General features: G+C 50.0%; 2 protein-coding genes across 2 annotated transcripts in view; one reads left to right on the top strand and one right to left on the bottom strand.

Moving 5' to 3' along the window:
* Nucleotides 1–6,708, top strand: part of LOC149342566 (integrator complex subunit 14-like) — a 40,021-nt gene extending 33,313 nt beyond the window's left edge. The window contains exon 5 of the mRNA XM_089544922.1: nt 3,884–6,708. The gene's annotated coding sequence lies outside the window, so the exon portion shown is untranslated. The remainder of the gene's footprint in view (nt 1–3,883) is intronic.
* On the bottom strand, nt 3,664–15,758 carry LOC149342568 (putative serine carboxypeptidase CPVL). Its single transcript, XM_089544920.1, has 6 exons — nt 15,411–15,758; nt 11,719–12,064; nt 10,643–10,900; nt 8,313–8,575; nt 5,889–6,065; nt 3,664–4,106 (listed from the first exon to the last, which is right to left on the bottom strand). Exons 1-6 carry the CDS (start codon nt 15,756–15,758, stop codon nt 3,999–4,001), a joined length of 1,500 nt encoding a protein of 499 aa, XP_089401046.1. The 3' UTR covers nt 3,664–3,998.
* Nucleotides 15,759–26,545: the final 10,787 nt, after the last annotated feature.

Here is a 26,545-nt window from a genome sequence, read left to right on the forward strand (position 1 = left end):
CCATTTAAATTCAGCCGCCGCGGCCGGGATCGAACCCGCGTCTTTCGGGCCAGTAGCCGAGCGCCATAACCACTGAGCTACCGCGGCGGGGGAATAACTTTTTCTACTCTTTCTCCTCACTTTATGGTTTTATTGCGTTAGGACGAATTTTGTTGCGTGGCTGAGAGTGAAATGCGATCGTTTGTCTGCTTTCCTGCGCGAACACAGCATGAAAAAAAGGCAAACAAACAGCAGATCGACTGTTTAGCATTGGTTAAGCGCGTCGGCTGGCATTCGTGCTAAAGGCGTCTGACCTAAATTCCTTTACCCGGAAGGCATTTAAAGTGAAGGCCTTCAGAGAAAACGTCTTTACCACAAAGGTCTTTGACCTAAAGGCCTTTCTACTGAAGGAATTTACCTTGAAGGCCTTCACACAGGTGTACACACCTGGCAGGTTGCCCACAACAAGGTGGACAGGCGGGCCGCCTGCCACAATGTAGGCTTCAATGTAGGCCCGAAATCGGAAAATGTTCCTGGTAGTGTTAACGCACTAAGAGCCCTACTTGCAATTCTCGTGGCCTGCAACTGCACTATCCGACACAATAGAAATGCCGAGAGGGCTGGCAAATAAAGAATTGTAGTTTCAACGAGAGGCAGTTTGGGGCTGTATTAGCATGAGCAAGAGACGCTCATCTGTCGCAAACAAAAGTTCTTTTTTTTTTGGGGGGGGGGGGGGGGGGCAATTCGCCAGCATCACGGCATGAGCTTTGCGTGACGGCACAGTGTCAAACGCCGAAAACCACTGCACCACTGAAGCGTACACACTTGCTTACACGCTTGTCGTGCGCATCCAAAACGCGGATTCGATCCCGGCCGCGGTGGTCGAAATTCGATGGAGGCCGAATTCTTGAGGCCCGGGTACTGTGCGATGTCAGTGCATGTTAAAGCACCCTAGCTGTTCGAAATTTCCGGAGCCCTCCACTATGGCGTCCTTCATAGCCTGAGTCGCGTCGGGACGGTAAACCCCCATAAACCATTGACTGAAACAACGGTACCATCAGCCTCAAATTAAACGCGAAGAAAGCAATAGAAACGCAAGCACAAACAATAAGAGATTTTAGTGGCTGAAGAGGAAATACAGGCGTGGCCTATTAAACACTTCCTAAGAGCGCTTTTTACGCCTTCGATGCGAAAACTAACCGGTATAATATTGGTCAAATGTTTAGGGGAATCCCCCAAGGTGGAGTAGATTTGTAATAAGGGAGTAATTACTCATTGGCATCCACCCGAGCGCAGCCATACGGCTACAAAGGAAAGCTATACAGCTTTCTCAGAAACTTCGTAGTTAAAGAAAAATTCGTCCTGGTCCGGGGTATAATAATATTCCGCCTCTCTAGTGCAATATCTTCATATTTTACAGTTTGCGTTTCAATTCTCTCATTTGTGTTTCATTTGACGCTGATAGTACATGGGCTATTCCAACCTATCAAGAAACAATAGACAGAGAGTTGGTTGGTTGGCCTCAAGTAAAATGGCACATACCCACTACGGGGGAGTGGCCAAGACACAGGAGGTGAACTGCTGGAAAGATTAGCAGTTTTAGAGGAAAAGAAATAGTAATAGAGAAGCTCACCAGCCGCGTATCCTTAGCGTCGTCGTCTTCTTCTGCTTTATGTCGTCTGTGAGCTAAGCAAGCGCCAGCCCGAATGCACCAGAAGGCAAATGAGTGGAGTATCAGGGCATGGTGGTTAAAACCAATCTGTGTGTTTTTTTTTTTTTGGCGACTGTTTCGCAATGTTCAGAACAGCTTCTTTTAACTCTATGAAAGCAAGAATGTTTTGTTTATATCATGTGCTGCCTGAATGGAGGCGCAGTGGAGGATGTGGAGCGTTTTCTTCCAGTGTGTGAGTGCTTTCATGACGAGCGGCAAGCCATGCTGTTCAACCTCAAAATATTGGGTGTGCAGTTGGACAGTGTTGTTCGCGTTATGTTCCCCGGTGACTTATGAAATGAGAGGGACGCTCAAATTTTGATGATAGAGAGAAACTTTATTAGATTTCTGCCATCGTGCGTGTTCCTCTTAATTCAAAAGTGCAGCGCCGGCTGCATTTAAGATGGTAGAGGGTTGGGGTGCCAGCGAAAAAGGTACACCTTGGGGGTTAGCCGGGCGAATTTTGTGGAAGACAACGGCCATCTGAAGTGGTTGGAGCTACGTTTTTTTTTTTTTTTTTTTTTTTACAGCGACAATTGTTAATTCCAAGTTTTGCGTTCGTACGACGTTGGGGTAATTGGCGTAACACACCTGGAGCAACACCTCATGCTGAATGGCCGGAATTCCAATCACTGATTGGTTCAAATGCAATAGCGTCATTGGTGACGTCATGATGCATTTACGACAGCTTTCCCGTGGCGCTTGTGCCAGTGTAGCATCATAAACGCAACTGGCATCGTAAATGCATCATGACGTCACCAATGACGCCATTGGTGACGTCATGATGCATTTACGACAGCTTTCCCGTGGCGTTTGTGCCAGTGTAGCATCATAAACGCAACTGGCATCGTGCTCTATATATTAACCAGAGTTACTAAACAGTCCTACTGTAATCGGCATTTCCTGCCACCCCACGTGTCACTGAAATTCGCATTAGCACAAAGCAAACGTCCGGCATTTTTTAAAAATATATATTACAAGTCATTGACACGGGAATTACCTGCGAAACATTTAGAAAGTCCACAGCAGCTGCGTTAACCCCTGTGTCACACATAATGCCTCCGATTTCGGATTTTCATTTCAGATTCTTTTTCAAGTAGTCTCGTGCGCGAATAAACGACAATAGGTGCATATAAGCCTTACTAAGCTCTATACGTTTTACTCTAGGCTATAAGCTTTACTAATTGCATGTACACCGGTGTCACACTTTCAGTGTACTCTCATCTTCACACTTTCGGAGCTCCGGAATGGCTTGGTACCCCTTACTACACGAGCAAACCCATCGGTCTGCGGCAGAGGCAAATTAGGGGTCATTCTTGAAGAGGGCGATTAGAGGGACGAGAAGGTGGGGGGGGGGGGAGGGGGCAGTCTCATTTTTAATGTGTACTTCTTCGACTTCTTTCGTCAAAAAACTAGCGTTCGTCATGATTTTCTTGTGCAAAATTTTTGATAATGTACACCTTAGGAACTTCGATCCATACATTGTACTAAGGGTACAAAGTGGCAGAAGAGGAGCAGGACTGTTGCCAAGATCCGTGGCCTCTACTATTACCCCTTGCCTCTAATGTACACCTTCCACGAATGAAGTCCATTAAAACAAATTAAACCTGCAATTCTGCATAACAGGGCCTCCTGCCGTTACTTGCAGGTGCGAGACCATGGACTTGACTTCTTTTTTCTATCCTATTCATAGTGAATGAACCAGCAGAGAATAAAAATGGCCTTGAGATGAACCCGCGGTCATTTATTGCTGAACATTGTCACTGTGCCTGACAATTACTGGTTGAGCCGTGGTGGCGGTCCAGAATACAAGATGCATCATCACATGGCCTCCGAGATTATCACAAGGCAACCTTCCGCGCACTCTCGTGATGCCATGGTAACATCGGTCTCGGCACAGACGTCAGGCCGCATCGTGTGCTTTTTCGATCGCAGTACGTACACATTGAGAGCAGCTCAGAAAAAAATTTGAAAATATCTTCACTTTATTAACAGCATGTTTAATACACTTTTAGTTACGAAATTGTCTTTAACACATGCGGGGAAATAATTTTATTCTGAGTGCGCGGTGTCGATGTCAAACACAATGAATAACTAAATGAGCATGCCTCATGTTTCATAACTGTCATTCCTCGCAGTTACAGTTTTGCTGCCTGTTTAATATGCTCGTTTTCTCTATCTCTCTCTTTGCAGGATATATATATATAGAAAGTTGCCAGCAGTGGGGCCTCGACTTCTCATTGCTTGCAGTTCTGACACAAGATTTTGCAGCATTGTGTCCCCATGCGAGACCCTTTCATCTGTTCAGTCATCTCACGTCTTCGATGGGTATGCCAAAAATGAATCTCTCGATGAGTGCCAGCAGCTCCCTGGGCTTGTCGTATGCCACCATGTGGCCCGCTCCCCTCACCAGCACCTGCGAAGTCACGGCATCCAGAAGTGCGCTCAGTACCATTCACCATGCCAGCGATACAGATCACTGTGTAGGTAAAGATTGCGAGGTAATTGAATTCTAAAGTTGTTGGGGCAAAATCAACTCAGGTGGAAGTGTGGCTAAGCATAAAATTACCAAAAGCGCGTTGTACGTAATATACATAATCTTCCGGAATTCCATCTATGTGGGTGTGGTGGAAGTGTGGCTAAGCATAAAATTACCAGAGATGCAGTGTAGGTATTAACATAATCTGCCATCTTGTGGTTGTGGGCTGAACGCTCCATCAGCAGCTTTACAGCTCATCTAATGCATGCTTAACTCAGCTGGTAGATTCGGCGAACTCTGAAGAAGGACATTAACGTTACACTGCAAGCATTTGGTCCCATGCATCACAGAGCAACTCCAGAGAGGCATGACTTTTTTTCTTTCTTTGTGCGTGTGGTGATAGGACAGTTCAGTTTCTCTGGAAGCCGCAGAGTAGAGGGCCTTACAGGTTCGCTGTGGTCAACGAGGTTTCTTCCCCGATAACAGTTTGTTTCATTGCTACAGTATATGCGCCGCAAAACAAGCCTCTTACAGGCACGGTTCTGCGTCTTTACGATTTCAGATGAGCATGCTAGCGACTTAATGAGAAGTTCATGGCGGGACTGCACTCCAGCGACAACCCATCGTCTTCTTTGCACACACAGGCATTCATTTATGTAGCAAACAAAAGCAAGATGGGCTCATAGCTCAGTGAGAATAGCCACCAGATCCTGAAATCGATAGATCGACGTTCCGATTCCCGTTCGAACCGGGACAGCTTGGCTGAATTGTGCGGGCTGACTTCGCCTGCAGACATTCTTTACTTGAAAAGCGTCGGATTTATCGGGCATGATAGGGCGGGGGAACGCGCATGCGAAATAGTTAATTGACATTTTTGGTGCATGGTTGATGCCCGAAGTGCACAAAGCACTAAATGCCCAGTATAGTGCAGTTCGATCTTGCTGCGACTTCGCTTCTACAATGGCTGCTATACGACAGCGCCGCCATGTCAGATGTTTTACAGTAGCTTTAAGCAACTCTGCCTTCGCTTTTTCTCCGTAATAAGCAGAACACGATGTCCTCAAAACGGGGGTGCCTAACCGCACCATATTACAGCGCACAGACAAGGTCGCATGCGCATCTCGATATAGGAAGCGATGGAACCGCGTCACAGTAGGTAATTAGGGTGGCGCTATCCTCATACATGACTGCATGCAGTCGGTCTACTGTCCACAAACAAGGACCAGAGGAACTATCTCTTGTTCTCGCGTGTTTAGTACTATGCATGCTGGGCCCGTTAAGTCATGGTGATGTTTTAGTGGGAAAGCACTACTTAACACGCGTTTCCAATTAAAAATCTAGCTTGAAGCCTCGGAGTAACTCGGGTAAGCTCGGATTAGTTCGGAGGAGCGTCACGCAAGCTGCAGCCAATGGGAGAAGGCTCGGGTAAGTTCGGGGGAACGTCGTGCCAGCTGCAGCCAATGGGAGGGTGACCTTGAAGGAGACATTGACACCTCCAAGGTACCCTACTTTCGCACTTTTCAAGCAAGTTTCGCATGCCTACTCGGTTTAACTACGTTAAAACCCTACCACTTCTTTTTTTTTTTTTATGGCGCAAGGGCGTCTCTGGCCAAAGAGCGCCATGACACAATCCGTTATGTGCGTGTCCGCTGTAGTATTTAAAAACGCGCACCCATTGATAGCAGCTTAGCTTCCATAGAGTACACATGGTCCACAAACCTCGGTGTAGTTGTGCACCTGGCGGTAGTATCCCAGCACTTGGTCCGTGGCCATGCGCCACGGAAACCTCGTTGAGGTGGCGTACTCCCTCTGGCCCTTCCAGGTCACCGTCTTCATGAAGCGCTCCACGGAACTGAAGGGCACCGCCAAGTCCTTCTGACCGCAGTACACGAGGACCTGCACGACACACGCATATCGCTGCGCAGGCTGTACGAGAGTGTTTGTATAGTTGAGCTAGCCGGCAAGTCTTCATCCTCGCAGTCACCAGGAGAGACAGGATGAGAGAGGGCTCGGAGCAGAGACGCGCCATGTCTGCTTTACCTTCTGTTCTGTTCCTCGGGTTATTTCCAAGAATGTAACAAGTTCACCGAATTGAAGCACTGGATATGTGATTTCAAGCCACACACGTTTACAGAAACTGATGTCAGCCACACTTCCCGCATCTTCACAAATAACTGCGGGGACAAGACTGGCGGAAACATGCATCATCGACTACAGTTGAACATTATAGCTTGATATATATCGAACTCCATCGTTGCGCGCCTCTCATGCTATGAAGCTAGCCAAACACAGGAAGAGGTGGCTTTGCCCAGTTATTCATACGTCGGCAATGAGAAGAGATTTCCACCGTCAACGTAGCTTGTCTATGCGTGGCGAATATCCAAAGGGGGCTGTGTGCCACTGGACCATTGCGACAGGGGGCCTTCCTAACATTGTCCGACGATGAATGGAATATCAGGGACTGGGATTAACTGCGCATGGGTTCCATGTGCACAGTAATTAAATAAAATTTATCAATAAACTACGAAGTTTCTTCGAATGTCTCCTGCCCGCTACGGCTATTTTCTTCGTAATACGCCTGGTTTAACTTGTATATCGCTGAAATGTCACCACGTTTGAATCAAAGGCAATGTAGGCCTAAAAGTAAGCAAGCAGTAAGCATGCGGCCACGTTAAGCGCGATTGAAACGACATATACACATATCTCTGCCGCGGTGGCTCAGTATAGTTGGAGAGCTAGGCTACTGAGCCAACGTTGACTGAGCCGGAGGACCCGGATTTAAACCTGGCAATGGCGGCCGTGTTTCGATGTTAAAGAGCCCCAGAGGGTCTAAATTATTGTGCAGCCCTCAACTATGGCGTCCCTCTTATCCCATGTGTCGCTTTGGGACGTTAAACCCCACAATTAGCCATTTACACAAGCAGCAGTCGAAATTCGATTAGGTTGACGCCCATTGTCCTCAGCCTTCGGTGGCGGCGCACGATGATAAAATACGTTTTCATCGCGCGATTACACCTTCCCGGCGATTGGACGCGGCGGCCGAATTTCGATGAAGGCGTAATTCTAGAGGCCCGTGTACTGTGCGATGTCAGTGCACGTTAAAGAACCCCAGGTGGTCGAAATTTCTGGAGCCCTTCACTACGGTGTCCCTCATAGCCTGAGTTGCTTTGGGACGTTAAACCTCAATAAACCAACCCAAACCAAACATTCCCGGCGATTACAATTTGTGCCAACAGCAACTTATCTGGTACATCCCATGCTAAAGGTCTATATCGCATGAAAAATAACTTACGTGTGATGGGAAATGATACCAGTCAGATATTACTTTTCATTCGCTTCTGCCCGCCTTGTATGTGCAATATGACATCACCACCATATTTGAAAAGCCCTGTGCTCTGTTAGTATTGTCCTTCTTCCTCCTTGTGTACATCCAAGCTGCCTGATCGTGTTACTTTTTTTTTTTTTGGCACAATTTCAGAAAAGTTTGCCACTGCTGTCCGCGGCTCGCACCTATGCAAACGTACTTACAGAGTATGCTGCCAGTAAAGCAGCCTTATCGCTGTGTATGTCCCCAACATCAGCCTAACACGCCCACTCCGGGACAAAGGCCTCTCCCATATCTCTCCAACTGACTCTGTTCTGTGCCAGCTGCGCCACCTTGTCTCCGCACAACTTCCTTATCTCAATCACCCACCGGACTACCTGCCACCCCCTACTACGCTTGCATTCTTTAGGAATCCACTCCGTTACCCTAAGTGCCCATCGGTGACCTTGGGCACCTTGTCTTCGTACAACATGTCCTGCCCATAAATTCTTGATTTCGACTAGGATATCATTATCTTGAGTTTTTTTTTTGTCTGACCAGTTTTGCTCTCTTCGTGTTTCTTAACGTTGCACCTAACATTTTTTTTTTCCATAGATCACTGCACTAGCTGTCCTTAATTTAATTTCGTCCTTTTTCGTTAACCTTCAAGTTTCCGCCCCAAAGGTGAATACTGGCAAATACAGATGTATCGTGATCTGAAAGTGTCTGCCAAATGCACTCCACCCCATTCGTATTCTCCTGACTATAAGAATGGGGTGGATATTTATGGGGTAGATGTGCATACCATAGCGCACATGCAAGAACGACGCCACACGTACCCTGAGGTCCTGGTCCAAGAGGTCGGCCAGCTGGTGCTTGTACGAGACCAGCAGGTCGGCGTACATGCCCTGCCTCACGGCTTCGCCGTCGGCCACGAACTTCAGCCGGCGTCCCACGTGCAACGCACGGCGCACCTCGGAGCGCTCAGCGAACGCCTCGTAGCCGGCAAAGATGGCCGGCGGGTCCGTCAGGTCCATGTCGTACGTCTGCCGAAGGCCGGTCATGTTGCTGAAGAGCGTCGTCGCCACTCTCGGGTTGCCGTCTGCGGACGTCCGCGCGCCGGGAACGCTTCGTAAGCCTAGAATGATGGTAACTACGCCAATTTGGTTCAAAGGCTAAATTTTGCCGCACCACGATATTACTTTGAAAGTCCACATTTTCGCCTGTCGGGCCGCGAGGTGGTTCAGTACAGCTGCCGGGCGTATAAATATTATCTCAGGCAGAAATTTACCACCTTCGTAGTTATACTGGAGGTTTACGAAATCCTTGAGAGACAAAATGGCGGCTCCCAACCGAGCTAACGTTGTCACCACCCTAAACGAACGCAGTGGCATGGAGACAGCGCCTTAGCAGATCAAAATGAACCCCAAAAAAACAACTTTCATGCTATTTCACTCTCCTCTCAGAATCATAAATATTCCACGATCACTAACACTTGATAACCATGCACTGCATATTTCCGAATCTTTCAGATTCCTTGGGGTCACTTTAGATAAGCACTTGAAGTTTCATCTCCATGTCCAATCACTCATGCATAAGGTTTCCTTCGGCATTCATATCATAATCAAAACACGTGCATACTTTCAACCGCACATCTTACGTTCATTATATTATGCATATATCCACAGTAACCTTAGCTACTGTTTGTCCTGCTGGGGAAATACATATTTCACTCACATTGAAAGACTTCAGCGCCTTCAGAATCAGGCCATCAGGCTCATGTCATTCAGTTCATTCCTAACACACTCTTTACCACTTTATCATAGCTTGCGCATACTTCCACTTCAACAGTTATTCACTGTGAAATTATCCATCATTATCTACAAGGTAATTAATCATCATGCTCATATTGATGGCTTTCCTGATCAGCTTATAAATACTAATTCTACTAGGTTTCAACAGCGTAATAATCTTCTTCTACCTAAAGTGAGGACTAATTATGGAAAATTTACCACAATATTTGCCGGCATATCCTGTTGGAATACTTTGCCATGTGAAATTAAAGCGTCGTTTACTGTTCACTCATTTCATCACCGCATTAAAGAGTACTTAATTTCCTGTGTAGTTCACATGCCTAAACAGTAGTAATCCTTGTTTAAAGTCTAATTTTCTTTGCATTATGTTACAAAGTTGTTGCTGTATATACTTTTTGTTCCGTTTTTCACACATAACATTGTAAATTTTTTTTGTAGATTGTTTATTTATGCTAATTGATACACTGCCTTCCATTCTTTGCAATTTTATCCCACTTGATTTGCTCTAGGAGGTCCCCCCGACAGTCGTGTACTATGGGACCTCCTTCTGTACTGATTTTATTGTATTTGTATTACTATGTGCGTATTAAATAAACTTGAAACTTGAAACTTGAAACTTGCCGAGCAGGACGGCAATGAGAGCAATGAGAATGCTTGATGGGCGCCCTCTGAAGTAACCCACCGCCGAGCTCATTTGCACACCTTCTGCCTGCGGTTCACAACGCGAAATCTTTTCTTATTTTCGTGCATATTGAAACAACCAAATTTCACGTCTCAAATACACACATGGACAATGGTGGGCGCAGGGGCCAGTGCTAACAGATTTATATTTTGAATAATGCAGGGCCACTAGTAAAGTAATTTTATGCAGCTATAGGTTCGATACTGCATGCACTAGGTTGGCTAGTGCGGTGCGTCAACTCTGAAGTTCAAAAATAGCTTCGAAACACTTTCAATGCACAAGCAAATACACTAAGAAAAATAACGCGGAGATGAGAACCGTAAACAGAGGGAAACATGTTCACGCAAAAACGAGCCCAAATGTTAACTTTAGCCCTGCATTGAAGGACACACTTCTCTGCATCGTAAATGTTTGGGCAAGTTGGTGCGACATGCTCTGCGAGGAATGGCACGGCAGGGAAAGACGTGGACGAAAAAAAACACACACACGCATAAGCGCTGTATCTGTTTTCTTTCTTTTGTCGACATCTTTCCCTGCCGCGCCATTCGTCACAGAACTTCTCTGCATGTTTGCCTTGAGCTTTACCGCTCTCTTTTTTTCGTTAACCTTAGCAGCTTTGATGTCGTTTTTAAGATAAGCCACCGTATACAAACAACCATTTCCTTGTTTTCACCTATGATGTCATCCATGAGCTGCTTGGCTGCCGTATAGTTCCCTCGGCGCATGAGGAGAAAAGCCCTGTGGTAGTCTTCCCACAACAGCGCCGCCTGGACATTGGTGAGGAAGCCCGCCTGATGGAGCAGCTCACTGTTGTCCACCTGGTTCTCAGGATCCACGAAAGGACTCGCCAGGATTAAGCCCGTCAGCCGAGGAATCGAGTCGTCATCCCGTATCATGTTCAGCATGGTAGCCAGCGTCAGCGCGAACTTGGCTGCAGACGGACGTGCATTTTCAAAGAGTACATACGTTGTTATACAGGGTGTTGCAGCTGAGCAAGAGTAAGTATTCTTTATTTAAAAAAGACAGCGCGCTCTACAAAAATTCAACTATAGTGGGATGAAACTAAAAAAACGAAGCGGCAAATGCTTCTCAGAAGAGGCCCTTCAACCTATGACATCGACTAATTGCCATGACATCGCGGTCAACTGCCTTGCATCTGCTTGCATGCACTGTAGTAGCGCCAGTGTCGTGACGTTACGGTAAACTGTCGTTCAGCTGCTAGCTCTCAGCAGCTGGTGGAAGCTATATATAGCTTCCACCAGCGCTGTGGTGGGTGCAAGGTGGTTGACCGTGACGTCATGACAGTAGGTCTACGGCATTTGTCGCTTCCTTCTTGAGATGTAGGCTGCCTGCCATCATGACCCGGTCAGCAATTTAATTAAATGCTCCTTTTTATTGTTAAATACAGCGATATTTTTTTTTCCAGCAAAACTGTAAAGTGTGCTGGAAAATGTCCCTTTCAAAATTGTCGCGTGACTACCGCGTGTCGTGTCGCAATGTTAGCACCATGAAAATCGACCTGTTTTGCAAAATTATAAATTCTGGAATTGAACGTTCCGAAGCTATTCATGAGCTACAATGGATGCCACGTGCAGGGCTATAAAATGTTTTGGACCACCTGGGCAAAGCCTTTGGTGAAACATACAGTATGGTACGCATCACAGCTGCAGGCGGATCACAAGCCGTCCTTCGCGCTGCTAATGTTCTTATGCATAAATCAGTCACGTGTCGCACGCCCGTGCCGCGTACCTGCGTATCCCTCGGCAGCTATGAAGAAGTCCGCCTGGTGACAGTGAGGGAAGACGACGCAGAACTGTCCCATGAACTCGTAGAGGTCCGCGGCCGCGTCGGACGCGTTGGCGCAGTACCAATGGTCGTCGACGCCGTCGCGCGTGTGGCTGAATCCCGCGCCCACGGGCTGGTCCACGTACACCACCGAGGCCTCGTGAGCCCACGTGTGCGCCCGGAAAGCCGCCGTGCCGTCGGGCGAAGCACGCAAGGGCCCGTGTTCTACCAGCGCACCCATGAGGGACGGTGTGCCCGGGCCGCCTTGCAACCACAGCACCACCGGAGCAGGGCTGTTCGGATGCTTCTTCTGCGCACGCAGAGTGCACAACGTGTACGCGCACTTGTACACAGGGTCTGAGCTCTTGCCAGCTTGATTGCCAGGTTTTTTTTTTTTCAACGAAAAACTTTTGACATAATTTGTTCATCTGGTACTGCAAACACTGTATATAACAACAGCGATGCTGCATCAAAACATTCGATTGATGTTGTTGTGGCCGGCTGTAGACCTTGCATGCAAAAGCAAATACAAAATGATTAAAGAGCTCGGGTTTGCTCTCTAAGGTGCGGTGACAGTAGCGCGAGACAAATGAATTAGGGCACCCTGAAGTGTCTTTCAACAACTCTGTATTGCGCTGGGTGCTATTCATACTATGTAGTATATTCACTTCAAGCGACAAGATCCGCCTACCTCGGTCGGAGCTAGAAAGTTTAAACACACCGCGTCGCCGCTGTCGGGTCTCGCTTCATTTTCATCCAAAATACTACAGACGACGGAAAAACCACCAGTATTGCACTGGTTTCTGCCTCCGTACCAGAGTATGCCAACATTCGTTTACTTGTCTCTTAAAGACTGTCCCTGTAAATTACCCCTGAACCGAACACAAAACAGAACGCTATGCGACGACCTCCGTAGCCCACGTTCGTAGCTCTGGAAAGGGTGACTGTTGGCTGCAGAACTCCGCCATATTTTGGGCTGGTACTACGTACGTAAGCCGTAAACATCACCGACAGTAGGACCTCCACGTGGTGAGTTTCTCGCATCTTCCTAGGGATACTCTACCTGACTAAAGAAGAAAAAGGAAAATATACAGCGATTACACATTCATTTCCTATTCTGACTTGGCGATTTAAACTTTTGCATACAACAGAGAATTCATTTATGCTTCTTTCACAGGTTGCTTTTAAGAACATGGCGAGGCTTGGAGCTCGTGCACACGCGCTTGGGGATTTTCTGGAGGGGGGGGGGGGGGGGGAGGGGTAAATTGAAGTGTTCCAGTGTGTCACGCCATACCCACTCGCGCTTCCGACCCCTCGACTCTGATTGGCGACCGCGTTTTCCCTTTCGCCCTCGTCGCCTCCCATCAACTCGCCTTCTCTCGGCTTTTCCTCCTCTCCCGAGGCTTCCCAAGCCACCAATGCAATGCCGGACACTTTTTGCGCTAATGGGCGTTTTAATGCTCACGCATTCAAAGAGCCTTCTACCTACTAGCCCAATATCTCACGCACATCTCGCATAAAACGCGGATGCTTAACTCTAAAGCCCCACCTCGATGGACACTTCCGAGGCGTACGGGCGGAGCGCCTACGCGCACGGGCGTATGCTGGAGCCTGTCTGCGCATGCGCGAGGCGCTACGCGCCAGCAGGCGCGAGCGGGGCGCAGATATCTGTGCATGTCAGATATCGGCGCCTGCGCACGGGCGCTAGCGCGCGCGTCGGAAGCGGGGTCCGGTTGACAACAATCGGAGGACCGCGGGGCTCTCGAGGACTCTTTTCTTCATAGCTTCGTGTTCCCCGAACTTTTCTTCGCGGTTTAATTCGTCTTTTCAGCGCCCTCCAACCATGTTTTGTTCACGGCTTGACATTCTTTCAGTCGGCTCGGGAGGGGGAGTGAGCCAGCACCAGGAGCATGGAGGTGAATGCCACTTTTCGACGCCCGTCGCGGCGCGTGCTGGGCGCGCAGGCGCTTCGCGTGTACGCCTGGGAAGTGTCCATCGAGGTGGGGCTTAACCCCCGCTGCATTTGCCTAGTGGCTACAGCGTTATCTATTTATAGGTCTTCAGTTTTTCGCCTCAGTTGGCGTTCGCAAGTACGTCACCGGGCTAATTCTTCCTTTTCAAGACGCTGGTACGCCAAAAATTTCAGTACGTTTCTTCATTGTGCAACCATGTTAAATAACCAATCCTTGGAACTTGTTCAGAATAATTCCACTCGCTCTACAGCCAGTATATCGGGAATGAAATCTATAGTCTTAAACGTCCGTCTTTGTCGTTCCGCCGTAAAATCTCGTGCTTAGCTTTAGTTCAGAAAATTTTCCATCCCCCTGTACTGCACGGCGAACTAACTCTTTACCTGCCCTGTCGTTCACATCGCATCGATCACAGTCACATAATCAATCTCGATCGTTGCGACACAAAAACCATTTTCAGACTTTTATTCTTTTTACATCTCGCGAATGGAACCACCTTCCCGCTGGGACTGCGTCGATTGTTGATAACCAACCTTTTCGGAACTCATTACTTACATTGCATAATCAGGATAGCCTTGTTTGTATAACGTTTTACTGCCTGTTTCATTGCTCTTGTTCTGCTTGAAACCTCTAATGCTTCTGGCACAGAATGTAAATAAATTAAAAAAAACTGCACCTTCGGACACCAACGGTAAAAATGCACCTTCTACGTACGTGACCAGTAACCCCCGCATAAAAGGCGGATAGTATATAAGTGAAATGCGCAACAACTTAGACAGGACACAGAAAGAAACACATACAACAGTTCACGAGCGCAACTACCAACTGTTTAATGGGGCGAAACAACGACAGCATATATACATATGACATATGACAAAGATTCTAGGCAGGAGTACCAATGTAAAAGCCCGGCTTGTCTTAGAAGCCTTCCATGCTAAAAAACTATCTGATCGCTGCGTAAGTGATGCTTCGTTGCAGATCTATGATGCTGAAGTTTCATATCTTGATTCGTTTTTATCAAATTGCGGTCTTTGTGATGTGTGTACCTGCTCTACCTTTACGCATGCGCTGCTTTTCTGTATATATGCTGTTGTTGTTTCGCCCCATTAAACAGTTGGTAGTTGCGCTCGTGAACTGTTGTATGTGTTTCTTTCTGTGTCCTGTCTAAGTTGTTGCGCATTTCACTTATATACTATGCAGAACCAACTAGCCCGACAACACGCTCTTCTGAAAAGGCGGATGCTGATCAATTCTAATGTCTCCATATTTTTGCGCGCTTACAAGCCAGCTAACGTTGGATCCTTAGCATTATAGGCTCGTAATCGTTCTGTGATTTTTGTTTGTTTTATAATCTAAGAAGCATTCGCAATTCTGCATAAATGATTAGTAGCTATCGAAGCTGGCAAAAAAGCTTTCACATTTATATCCAGGTGAGGTCCTAGGAGGTGCCTTTTTTTTTTCGTCTTTTCCTTGGCACGCCCAGTTTTCGTGCATCCCTGTGGACATTAAAACTCCATTTAACGTCCGCAGGACCTCGAATTCCAGTGCCCATTAGGATATGTTCCCCGCGGCCATGACTGAGCAACCACCCACAGAGCTCTTCCGCGCATTCATCCAAGCGCAAGCTACAATTACACATCCCACCGTTCGCATGAGGATCGTGACAACCTGCCGGCAGTAACTCACGATGGCCGGGAAGAACCAGAAGAAGAGATGGTTGTGCTGCTGCTCCCGCACCGTGACGAATCCCGCGTAGCTCTCGACGTCCGGCGAGCCGCGGATGCTGCTTACTCGGCTGCGCTCACGGGCGTCACGCACTCGGCCCTTCGTCACGTACGGCGTCAGGTACAGCGGCAGCTCTTCTTTTCGCTGCTGTACCCTCCGGCCTCCGGCGCGCCCGCGCTGGTGCCAGTCCGACGACGCGTCGGCGCTTCGAAGCACCATCGCGACCAGCAGCGATGCGCAGGCCAGCCGAAGCATCGCGAGAGCCGGGACCCCGCCAGCGGACCAGTTAGGCGTGCTGCTACAGCTCATACCACACCGCAGAGTTGTCGCTGAGCGGTCGCTTCGGCGCTCGGCTCCGATTTCGCGCGACGGATGCGTGTTTGGCACGTCGGTATCTGTTTGCGTGCAATTGTATGCGGAGTGCGTACACGCGTAGCACGGTATAGGGAGGCACATATATGCCCTCAATCGCACAGATGCTGTGAATTGTGTTCAGGTGCCCTGCGTCAGCGGAAGACCAGGCAACGAACCCGTGCAAGCTTGCTGCTTTTGTGAACTACCACCTCCCAATTTTCACAACCTAGGAGCGTAAAATAACGTCGGTCCCTTTTAAGCTGTACGCATGGCGGCGGACCGTCTTTTACCGTTTAAAGTGAAATTGGTAAATTGGTTTTTTGAGGAAAGGAACTGGCGCAGTATCTGTCTCACATATATCGGTGGGCACCTGAACCGCGCCGTAAGGGCAGGAAGGTGGGAGTGAAAGAAGAAAGAGAGAAAGAGGTGCGGTAGTGGAAGTCTCCGGAATAATTTCAACCACCTGGAGATCTTAACGTGCACTGACATCGCACACGTCTGAATCTTCACATTTGTATGTCGCATCAAAAAAAGCTTTCAAAACGTTTCAAATACGTTTCCAGTATCCGCGTTTAAACAGCGCGTCGTGCAATCCATCACATTTTTACCAGCTACTTTCAGGTGATAGGCGAAGACGCGCATTTTGCAGGGCGCATGCGGGGTGCCTGACGTGGACTTCTGGCGAGGCTCGTCCGGTGAAAGAGAAGTGTGGTCGAACTGGTCGACTGCGATACTTGGTCTTTTTAAACGTACTCTGCGGAAGCGCGCTTCTTGGACAATATCTCACCGCCAGATTATAAAAAAAAACTCCCTGTATTTCAACCCGGCTGGCCAACCAAGTGTTAAACATGGTTATCCAATCTGATGCCTCCCCATATCGTAAAGGTCATAAGATTACGTTGACGGCGACGATAGTTCCGGCACGTCGCTTATCCATGGCTTTGTGGAATTAAAGTAAGCACCCACGAACGGCGCGTCACACGATTTCCACCAGTTGCGAGAGTGTCGTCGACTCCGCATGCGCAGATGTGGCGAGGCGCAGCGAGTCACGTGATTCGATAGTTGCGAGGCGAGTGAGCGCAGTCAGCTCAACGCGCGTAGCTGTGGCGAGGCGTGCCGAGTCACTTTGCATGACGTCAGAGCCAAGCCTCCGCTTCTCCTGGTTTGAAGGTCAAATTTCATAGCCACATGACCTTCAGCTTTGTACGGGAGTAGAGCTTTCGCTCTAAAAATTCAATCGAAAGGTGTTCAGGGCCATTTTTATAAAACAGGCGCAACACCACTTGCAAAAATTCCCAAACCAACGCGGCCTTTTTACCGGAAAGCCTGTGGCCTACGCATGCTTTGTTGAAACGTGTTCGTGCGCGGTTTCGAGAGCGTTGCGAGAACTAGCGCGCGACAGCGGTGAACTTAGGTACTGAAAAAACGCCTAATGTTTTATGCATTATTATGGAGGTCGCTGCGAGGGGCGTGCCATGCCGAGCTAGATAGAGACATTCTCTTCTGGAGTGCAGGAAAAAAAGTTCAGAGATGAACACACCGTTTCTTTTTAATATTTTGCGAGATTTCAAATGCTGCATCTTCACCGTACTTCTCGAGCTCCCTGTGTAATAGACGTGCGAGGCAGTCACTCTACTAGTACAGTTACTAGCCAAGTACTTGCCGCACACGTCGACTGCACAACACGGCCCTTATGATGGGGATCCGAATGTAGAATTGGATAAGGACTTTAGTGCAGAAGAGATCAGGACGGCGCTGCACAACCTACACAGCAGATCGGCGCCAGGCCCTGACGGTGTGTCGAATCGCGCCCTGAAGAATCTTGACGACAAATCCGTGGAACAGTTAACGGCATTTATCAATGACTGCTGGCAGCGCGGCACCCTCCCGCAACAATGGAAAACTGCGAAAATGATACTAATCCCGAAACCCGGAAAAGCACCGAGCCTCGAAAACCTTCGCCCCATATCGCTGACGTCCTGCGTCGGCAAGACCATGGAGCACGCATTGCTTAACCGCTGGCAAGCCCACTTAGAGCACAAAGGGGCATACCCACCATCCATCATAGGATTTCGCCCACAATTGTCCACGCAGGACGCAATGATACAACTGAAGCACCACGTTCTTGATGGCAAGACGAGAGGCACCAAAGCAATTCTCGGCCTCGACCTTGAAAGCGCGTTTGATAGAATCGCGCACTCAGCGATCTTACACCAGATATCGCGGCATAACCTTGGTGTACGCACGTACAACTACGTTAAAGATTTCTTGACAGACAGGCGAGCTGTTTTAGTGGCAGGGGACCTCCAGCTAGAAGAGCAAACGCTGGGGAGCACCGGCACCCCGCAGGGCTCCGTCATCTCGCCCACGCTCTTCAACCTGGTCATGATCGGCCTAGCAGAAAAGCTACAAGAACTGAAAGACGTCCGGCACACAATATACGCCGACGATATAACCCTTTGGGTGCACAAAGGCAGCGACGGTCACATCGAAACGGCACTGCAACTAGCAATCGAGACAATAGAGGAATACCTAGAGGGTACGGGTTTACGATGTTCGCCGAAAAAGTCAGAACTCCTACTCTACCGCCCCACGCAGAGGGGCAGACCACCCGGGAGTGGTCGGAATGCGGCAACGACAAAGCGCGAGTACGAAGAGATCAGACTACGTACGAGAAACGGAGCAACCATCCCGATAGTACACACAATTAGGGTCCTCGGCATGATAATCGAGGCCAACGGCGTCAACGGCGAAACGATCACTAAATTAAAGCACAAGACAGCTAACGCCATGCGAATCCTCAAGAGGGTCACTAGCAGAAGAAACGGAATGAGGGAGGAGAGTCTCACACGACTCATACACTCTTTCGTCATTAGCCACATTGCGTACGTTGCGGCATTCCACAACTGGCACAAGGGAGAAGAAGCCAAGATCAATGTCCTCATTCGCAGGGTGTACAAGATAGCACTGGGTCTACCCGAGTCTACCAGCACGCATCGCTTGCTCCAGCTCGGACTTCACAACACGCTTAGCGAAATCGCCGAGGCGCAGCGCACTTCACAACTGGAAAGATTAACGGGAACGACAGCAGGCCGCCAGATCATGGAAAGTCTCGGCATCCGTTACCACGTACAACAAGGCTAGAAAGTCGCCATTCCAAACGCGATCGGACAAACGCTAAGAGTCGACCCGATTCCACGAAACGTCCACCCGGAACACAACCGGGGAAGAAGAGTGGCCAGGGCCAGAGCTCTCCTGCACAGCCATGGAGACGATACGGGGACAAGGTTTGTTGACGCCGCGGAATACGCAGAACGCTCGCGATTCGCGGTTGCGGTCGTCGATTCGTGCGGCAAAACGCGTATAACGTCAAGTGTAGCGTGCGAACGCGCAGAAGAGGCGGAGGAAGCGGCGGTGGCACTCGCCCTCACGGATCCGACGTGCACCGTGGTTCTCTGCGACTCGCGTCAGACGGTTAGAAACTTCGCCAAAGGATGGATCTCACAGAGAGCGGCCCAAGTCCTGAGGAACAGGCAAGTCCAGCAGGAGGTAGAATTCCAAACCAGAATTCAATGGTTCCCGGCGCACATGGGAGAAGTATCGAGGACGTATCGCAACCGCAACGAGACGGCACACGCCAAGGCGCGCGAGCTCGCGAACCGCGCCGGCGACCGTCGTCCGTGGAATAGCACCAAAGACTGCTTGACCAGCTACAACGAAATTACCAAGGCCCTCTGCCTGGCCCGCCGAACCTTCCCTCCGCCCAGCGACAAGCTGGACAGGGCGTACGCGGTGACCCTCAGACAACTGCAGACGCTCACGTACCCCAACCCGGAACTATACCACAGGCTTTACCCCGGTACATACCCGACAAATATATGCAAGGTCTGCAACGCCAATGTAGCCACTTTAACTCACATGCTCTGGGACTGTACCAAAAACCTTCACGGTGCTAATTCCGGAACCCTCCCGCCGCGGTTGGCCGCTGCCTTGCGCAGCCCCAGCCTCGGGGACCAACTCTGGGCCGTCCAGCAGGCCCGCGAGGCGACGGCGAGGCAGCGCCTCGACGTCCCCACGTGGGAGACCTAAGGCCCCGTCGGCGAAAGCTCTGCAGGACTATGAATAAAGTTGTTACCAACCAATTTCAAATGCTTGCAGGTGATCACTATTTATCAGTACATCCGAGTGCGCAAAAATCGACTACGCTGTACACTTCGACCAAACCTCACCCTGAAGGCGCGTACAGATAAGGTACAGCAGAGCAACAAAATTGTTTCGAGACCAGCCCTTCACTTCAGGAGGCTCGGCCACCTCGAGGCTTGGGGCTGAAATAATTGAAATGCAATTCTTGCACATTAGAGATGTCACACTTTTCGTAACTAGACTCTGAGCCATGAACAGAGAAAACCATTTCCTTCCCTCAATAACCAATTTACCAAAGCCGGCATTACATGCCGTGCCCTCGTGCTCAGGCTGTCGAACGTCGTAGATCTGCATCGGCGTCCAGCTGCCGCACGAGAACGCGGGATGAAATCCTGGTTTTCTGCTAACCGCCTCGCTACCGCCACGGCAATGACTTCGGCGTTCAGTTTCTGAGAAAAATTGCTGGGGCTTAGCTTTGGTTAAGCCTTGGTAATTGCGAAAGAAAAATTGGCAGAGGCTTAGCTTGGTTAAGCCCGGTAGGTTGCAAAAGCAATCGTGTGCACGTCGTTTAGCTAAACGTTCTTCCCGTTCTTCATCCGTTTCTCGGGCACGTCGCTGTTTCCTAGCTTCAGCAAATCGTCTCAGCTTCTCCTTATACTTGTCGGTCGACATGGCTTCTAACGAGGCCTTGGTCGAAACACCTTATATCTACACATCCACACGTAATCTTCTCTCAGAGAGAGGAAGGGAAGGAGAGAGAGAGAGAGAAGCAGCGGCGTGGTTACCCTGGGACTGCGGCGACGAGCCGAGCTGGTCTCGTTTTCTCTCCGCTTGGTGTGACGTCACCACAGCGAGCGCCTCCTCGCGGCTGCGGCGCGCAACAGATGCGCGGCGCGCCGTGTTTACCCTGGGACCGCGCCGACGAGCCGAGCTGGTCTCCAGTTTTTCCTCCGACTCGCGTGGCTCCAAACTCGTCCACTTCGCTCTGGCTCACCAACTGACTGTTTTAAATGACCCTACTTCCGCCCCCACATATGACAATTATTACGCGGAGTCGTGGATTGATGTCACACTCGCTTCCCCATCCCTGCTCAGCTCCGGATACACATGGACCGTCTCGGACGCCGAATCTCTGTCCGAGCATTCTTATATTGAGGTGTCAATTGGTCCTCCTTCTCCGAAGCAGCACCGCCTAACGGTTGCATCCCGGGCTCGTCTGCTTCAGTGCCTAGCAAGGGACACATGGTTTTCCCGGGTTGCTGGCGCCGATCTGCGCTCCTCCGATGCACTGGAGACCGTCGTCAACCGGTTCCACGACCGAGTTAACACGCTGATTGAGCGCCACAAGCGTACAGTTGTAAGTGATCCGGCACCGAAGCCATGGTGGTCCCCTGAGCTCACCATCGAGCGGCGCCGCGTTCGAGCATTGCGCCGGCGCTTCCAGCGTTGCTCAGAACCATCGCTGCGCCACGTCTATCGGAGGAGGAGGAGGAGGAAAACTTTTATTTCTATTTACAGTGAGAGGTCGATGGGGCGAGCCGGAAGGGCCCGCCCCTTACAAACACTAGGAGGGATCCCTAGTCCGGGATCCCTGTAGCTTCCGCAGCGGCCCGGGCTCTAGCTACCAATGCCTGTTGGGCATGGAGTTCGGAGCAGCCGCGCAGGGCAGCTTCCCAGTCCTCTCGAGTGGGGTGGAGGTGGGGTGGGTAGGCAGGATTGGAAGGGCATGCCCACACCATGTGGTAGGTGTCCGAAAACTCCTCCGCGTTTCAGGCGGCACTTGCCTGTTACCGTCGCAACATCAGGGAGGCGAAGGACTCGGTGTTGCGCCAGGCCTGTCACGATGCGACTCGAAAAAACCTTTTCGGCGCACCCTTTAAGAACGCATTCGCCAAACTGCGCGCCCCCGTATTCCTCCCACCTCTGGACACAGGAGACGGCGTTCTGACGACTTCTGTCGTTGAGTCAGCGGCACTTTTGCTCCGGACACAGGTCGCGTTTGACAACTCTTTGATAGATACACCATTACATGCGTCCCTCCGTGCATCCGTCGAGTCGCCTTACCATCCTTCTGTGCCGCCGGATGTCCCGTTCTCGCGTAACGAGCTTCAGCTGCTCGTGAACGCACTCGGTACCGGCACAGCTCCCGGCCTGGATGGGTTGACTGCGCCCTTGGTTACGGGCCTCTGGCGTGCCCACCCGTCCTTCTTTCTCCTCCTTTTCAACGGTGCCCTCCGTCTCGGCCACTTTCCCTCCGCGTGGCGAAGGGGGCGGATCATCTTCCTTCCTAAGCCAAACCGTCCCTCTTCCCTTCCTACTTCCTACCGGCCAATAGTGATTAACTCAATCCTGGGTAAACTTTTAGAACGCCTACTTCACGGCCGTCTTTACTATTTCTTGCACGCCAAGGGCCATCTCCATCCCAACCAGTTTGGGTTTACCCATTCGCGCAGCGCAGTGCAAGCCCTGGCCTCGTTGCGAACGGCCCTGGAAAACTTCCGCATATCCCGCACGCCCGTAGTTCTTATATCACTCGATTTTCAGGGCGCGTTTGATAGCGTTTGGCACCCCCTCGTCCTTCGCTTCTTTCGCTGCCGCGGTCTCCCTTCCAACCTGTATCACCTCTTGCGCTCTTTTCTTTCGCAGCGCACGGTAGTCTATCGTACACGCACTAGTGAGGAGGTGTCCGCCAACCCCACTCTCGGCAGCCCTCAGGGATCACCCGTTTCACCCCTTTTGTGGAACGTCATAATCGCTGATCTTCTCGAATGTCCCATGCCTCCTGGCGTAACAATACAGGCCTATGCCGATGATACCATTGTGCTGGTTCCGGCCCGCACGCGCCACGAGCTGGAGCAGTTGTGTGCCGATGTCCTTAACAGAATAGCCTGTTGGGCCTCTGATTCGCGGGTGACGATCTCGTGGACAAAAACATTTTGTATGCTGTTTTCACATGGCGTGGGCGGAATGGAAAAGCGCAATCCAACCGTTCGCTTTTCGGGTCGCCCCTTGAGTTTCAAACAGGAACTCAAAATTTTAGGCGTTGTCTTCGACCGCCACCTCACTTTTCTACCGCATGCTCACTTTCTCCGCGACAAGGCAGAGATCCTCACTTCGCGTCTTGTCTCGTTTCTCTCTCTCCACCGTTCCCTCCCTTCCTCTTCTCTACGTAGGCTTTATTTTCAAGTTATACAAATAGATGCGAGGAAATGGAGAAAAGCATGGGAAAATCTAGTACATGGCAGTTGCTCAAATTTCTTATAGACCCAAATAAATCTAAGACGGCTATGAGAACTGAGCAAATAAAAGCTAGGTATAAGTTTAATGGCACAGATGAGCAACTTATTGACACGCTCAAGTCACTGTATATTGCTCCCCATGGGGCCGCTAAATATGACGACTATAAGGGACAACCAAATGAGGAGTTGGATGCCCCCATATTAAGAGCCGAGGTCAGAATGGAACTGCTGAAGCTAAAACGAAGGTCAGCCCCGGGGCTCGACAGAGTAGAAAACAGAATGTTGAGAAATCTGGATGAAGAATCAATAAATAGCCTCACTAGGTATCTCAACCAAGTGTGGAAAGCAGGCGCTGTCCCCGAGGAGTGGAAGAAGGCCAAGATCACGCTTATACACAAGCAGGGCAAACCTCCGAGCTTGGAGAACCTCAGGCCGATCTCACTAACATCATGTGTAGGGAAACTGCTTGAGAAGGTCATCCTGACCAGACTGACCAAATACATGGAGGATAACGGCCTCTGGCCAGATGAAATGGTCGGATTTAGGCCTGGGCTCACCACCCAAGATACAATGCTAAGACTCTATGGAGATATAGTAGATCAGCTGGACCTCGGCAACCTGAAGGCGATCTTAGGTATAGATCTTAAGAAAGCCTTTGACAATGTCAGCCATGACGCCATCCTTGATGGGCTAAATGAGATAGCTGTAGGAAAAAACACCTATAACTACATCCGATCGTTCCTAAGGGACAGGACTGCTATCATTACCTTTCAGGGCATCACATCCGATGAGTTCCCCATGGGATGCAGAGGAACCCCACAAGGGGCTGTCCTCTCCCCATTTCTCTTTAATCTGGTAATGAGGGACCTTCCCCGCAAGCTTAGAGAGATAGAAGGCTTACACATCAGCCTCTACGCAGATGATGTAAATGTCTGGCTAAACAAAGGAGGCGAATCAGAAATGAAAGAAAAGCTACAGAAGGCAGCGGATATCATTAACGAGCATGCGAAATGCGTGGGTCTCAGCTGCTCTCCGCAAAAGTCTGAGCTATTTGTAGCAATGAGCAAGCGCAGTCAAAGGATACCGGCAATCGAGGTTACACTTGAAAATAGAACGATACCAATTGTCGAGGAAATAAGAATCCTAGGCATGTATATTAACAGAAAAGGGAAAAACAAAAGTACGCTAGACAAGCTCAAAGCGCAAGCTGAACTTGTCGTCAGAGCCTTCAGAAATGTATCTAGAAGGGGGGAAGGACTCTCAGAGTCCAGCAAACTAAGACTCACGCAGGCCTTCATCGTTAGCAGGATATGCTACGCAACCCCATTCCTGAAAATAAACAAAACCGAAGAAAAGGCATTAGACACAATCATCAGAAAATGTGTCAAACGAGCGCTAGGGCTGCCCATTTCCACGTCCAATGATATACTGGAGAAAATGGGCCTGCATAACAATTGGAGAGAACTGACTGAAGCGGTTAGAACATCGCAAATCGAAAGGCTAACATCCACACCCGCAGGAAGGAAATACCTACAGCTAGCGAAATGGGCAACCGTAGATAGCACAGTGAACACCAGAACAGATCTGGGAAGAGAAATAAGAGAGCATCTTATTATCGCTCCCATACCTAGAAACATGCATCCCATCCACGACAAAGGCAGAAGGAAAAGCAGGGTCGCACAGCTGACTGCTAAGCTAGGCAAGATGCCACAGGGAACCGTGGCCTACACTGATGCCGCGGTAGGCACGCTAGGAGACACCGTCTCCGTAGCCGTCGGGGACTCAGGCAGAACGTTACGCGTTGTAAGACACCTTGACTTAAAACCCCTTGTGGCGGAGGAGGTTGCAATAGCGATCGCTCTAACTCAGCCAGGTACCAAATACGTAGTAAGCGACTGCAAAGCCGCAATTAGAAATTACAGCAAGGGACGCATCCACGAAATGGCGGCTAAATATCTAAAAGACTTTATCCCAGCCCACAATATTCTAATTATCTGGACCCCAGCCCACTCGGGTCTGGTTGGAAACGAGGCCGCCCACAGGCTCGCCCGCTCCTCTTTACCTCGGGGAGCCGTGGACACCTCATACGAATTCAGCACTAAAGAGGAAACCAATACCTTTAATAGCATCACAGACATTCAGAAAAAGAACAAAAGGATCTATCCTCCTCCGGATAGATCGCTTAGCTCGGCTGAGGCCTATGACTGGAGAAGACTCCAAGCTAGAAACTTCGCATCCCCGCTCTGGAGGAGCTGGACAGGAGGTGACACGAGGGAGGATGCGGAGGTGTGCGAGTTCTGCGGGCATACCGCTACACTCGAACACATACTATGGAGATGCCCCAGTGCCCCAGGATATGGCAGAATCAATAATGCAGAGGAATGGGAGACCATACTCAGAAGTGCCGACCTTAGCATACAACGATACGCTACCCGCCTGGCAGCAGAAGCTGCGCGACTATACCGTTGCTATAGTCTTCCAGCTGCGACGCTGCCCCTCCCCGGACGCCTGCGTGCGGACCCGGAGGAGCACGGGTCTTCTTCTGGCGGAAATAAAGTTTCTTCACACACTCACAACCCGCTTTAACTTATGCCGCGCCCGCTTGGTGGTCTCGCAGCGCCAATTCCCGCCTTCGGGAGAAGGTTGTTTCTGTGCAGCGGGTCCCTCTTCTCGCCATCACAGGGGCTTTCCGCACAACGCGCACGGCTGCGCTTCAGGTTCTCCTCCGGGTACCCCCTCTTCCCTTGTAATTGGATCGTCTCTGTGCAGAGTTCAACCTTCTAAATGGTGTAGATCCCGTCACCTTTGGCGGTCACACTTACCTACCATCTGATATCTTGCCCCGCTTTGATCCCTGGTGCGACCATCCCTCTCTGGCTTCCTCATTATCCTTCGCCCGTCTTCTCCCTTCTCACTTTCCATCTCAGTCCTTCCTTCCCGGCCTTCATATATTCATGGATGGCTCTTATACGTCCCACTCTGCGGGTGCTGCTTACGTCGCATTCTCATCTTCCGGCGCGCTTCGGAACGTGGGCCGGTTTCGTCTAGAGACAGCCTCTAGTGCCTTCTGCGCAGAGGCTGTTGCGTTTCATGAGGCCTGTTGTTACGCCCGGCGCGCCCCCTCTCCTTTACCCTTGCATGTCTACTCTGATTGCCTTTCTCTCCTTCAGGCTCTTTACTCTCTTTCTACGAACGACTTACGGATCCTAACCTACACGAGGACAGACGAAAAGCAAGGGCCGAGCAGATAGAAAGGAGGCTAGGCCGATCAGAGAACACAGTCTATACGGACGCCTCCATGTACGTACATGCAGGGAAGCGCTTAGCCGCTACGGTGGTAGTTAATAGCACAGGAGACAT

This window comes from Amblyomma mixtum, chromosome 5 (assembly GCF_055824585.1).
Source record: "Amblyomma mixtum isolate Tamu chromosome 5, ASM5582458v1, whole genome shotgun sequence".
Taxonomy (NCBI): Eukaryota; Metazoa; Arthropoda; class Arachnida; order Ixodida; family Ixodidae; genus Amblyomma; species Amblyomma mixtum.

Bases quoted from the DNA above. Each gene is read 5' to 3' on its own strand.
- LOC149342568 (XM_089544920.1), bottom strand. From the start codon at position 15,758: ATGAGCTGTAGCAGCACGCCTAACTGGTCCGCTGGCGGGGTCCCGGCT. The intron at 8,576-10,642 runs GTGAAAACAAGG...GGACGTCCGCAG, and splicing joins GCTCATGGATGACATCATAG to ACGGCAACCCGAGAGTGGCG. The intron at 6,066-8,312 runs GTACGTGTGGCG...TGTGTCGTGCAG, and splicing joins TCTTGGACCAGGACCTCAGG to GTCCTCGTGTACTGCGGTCA.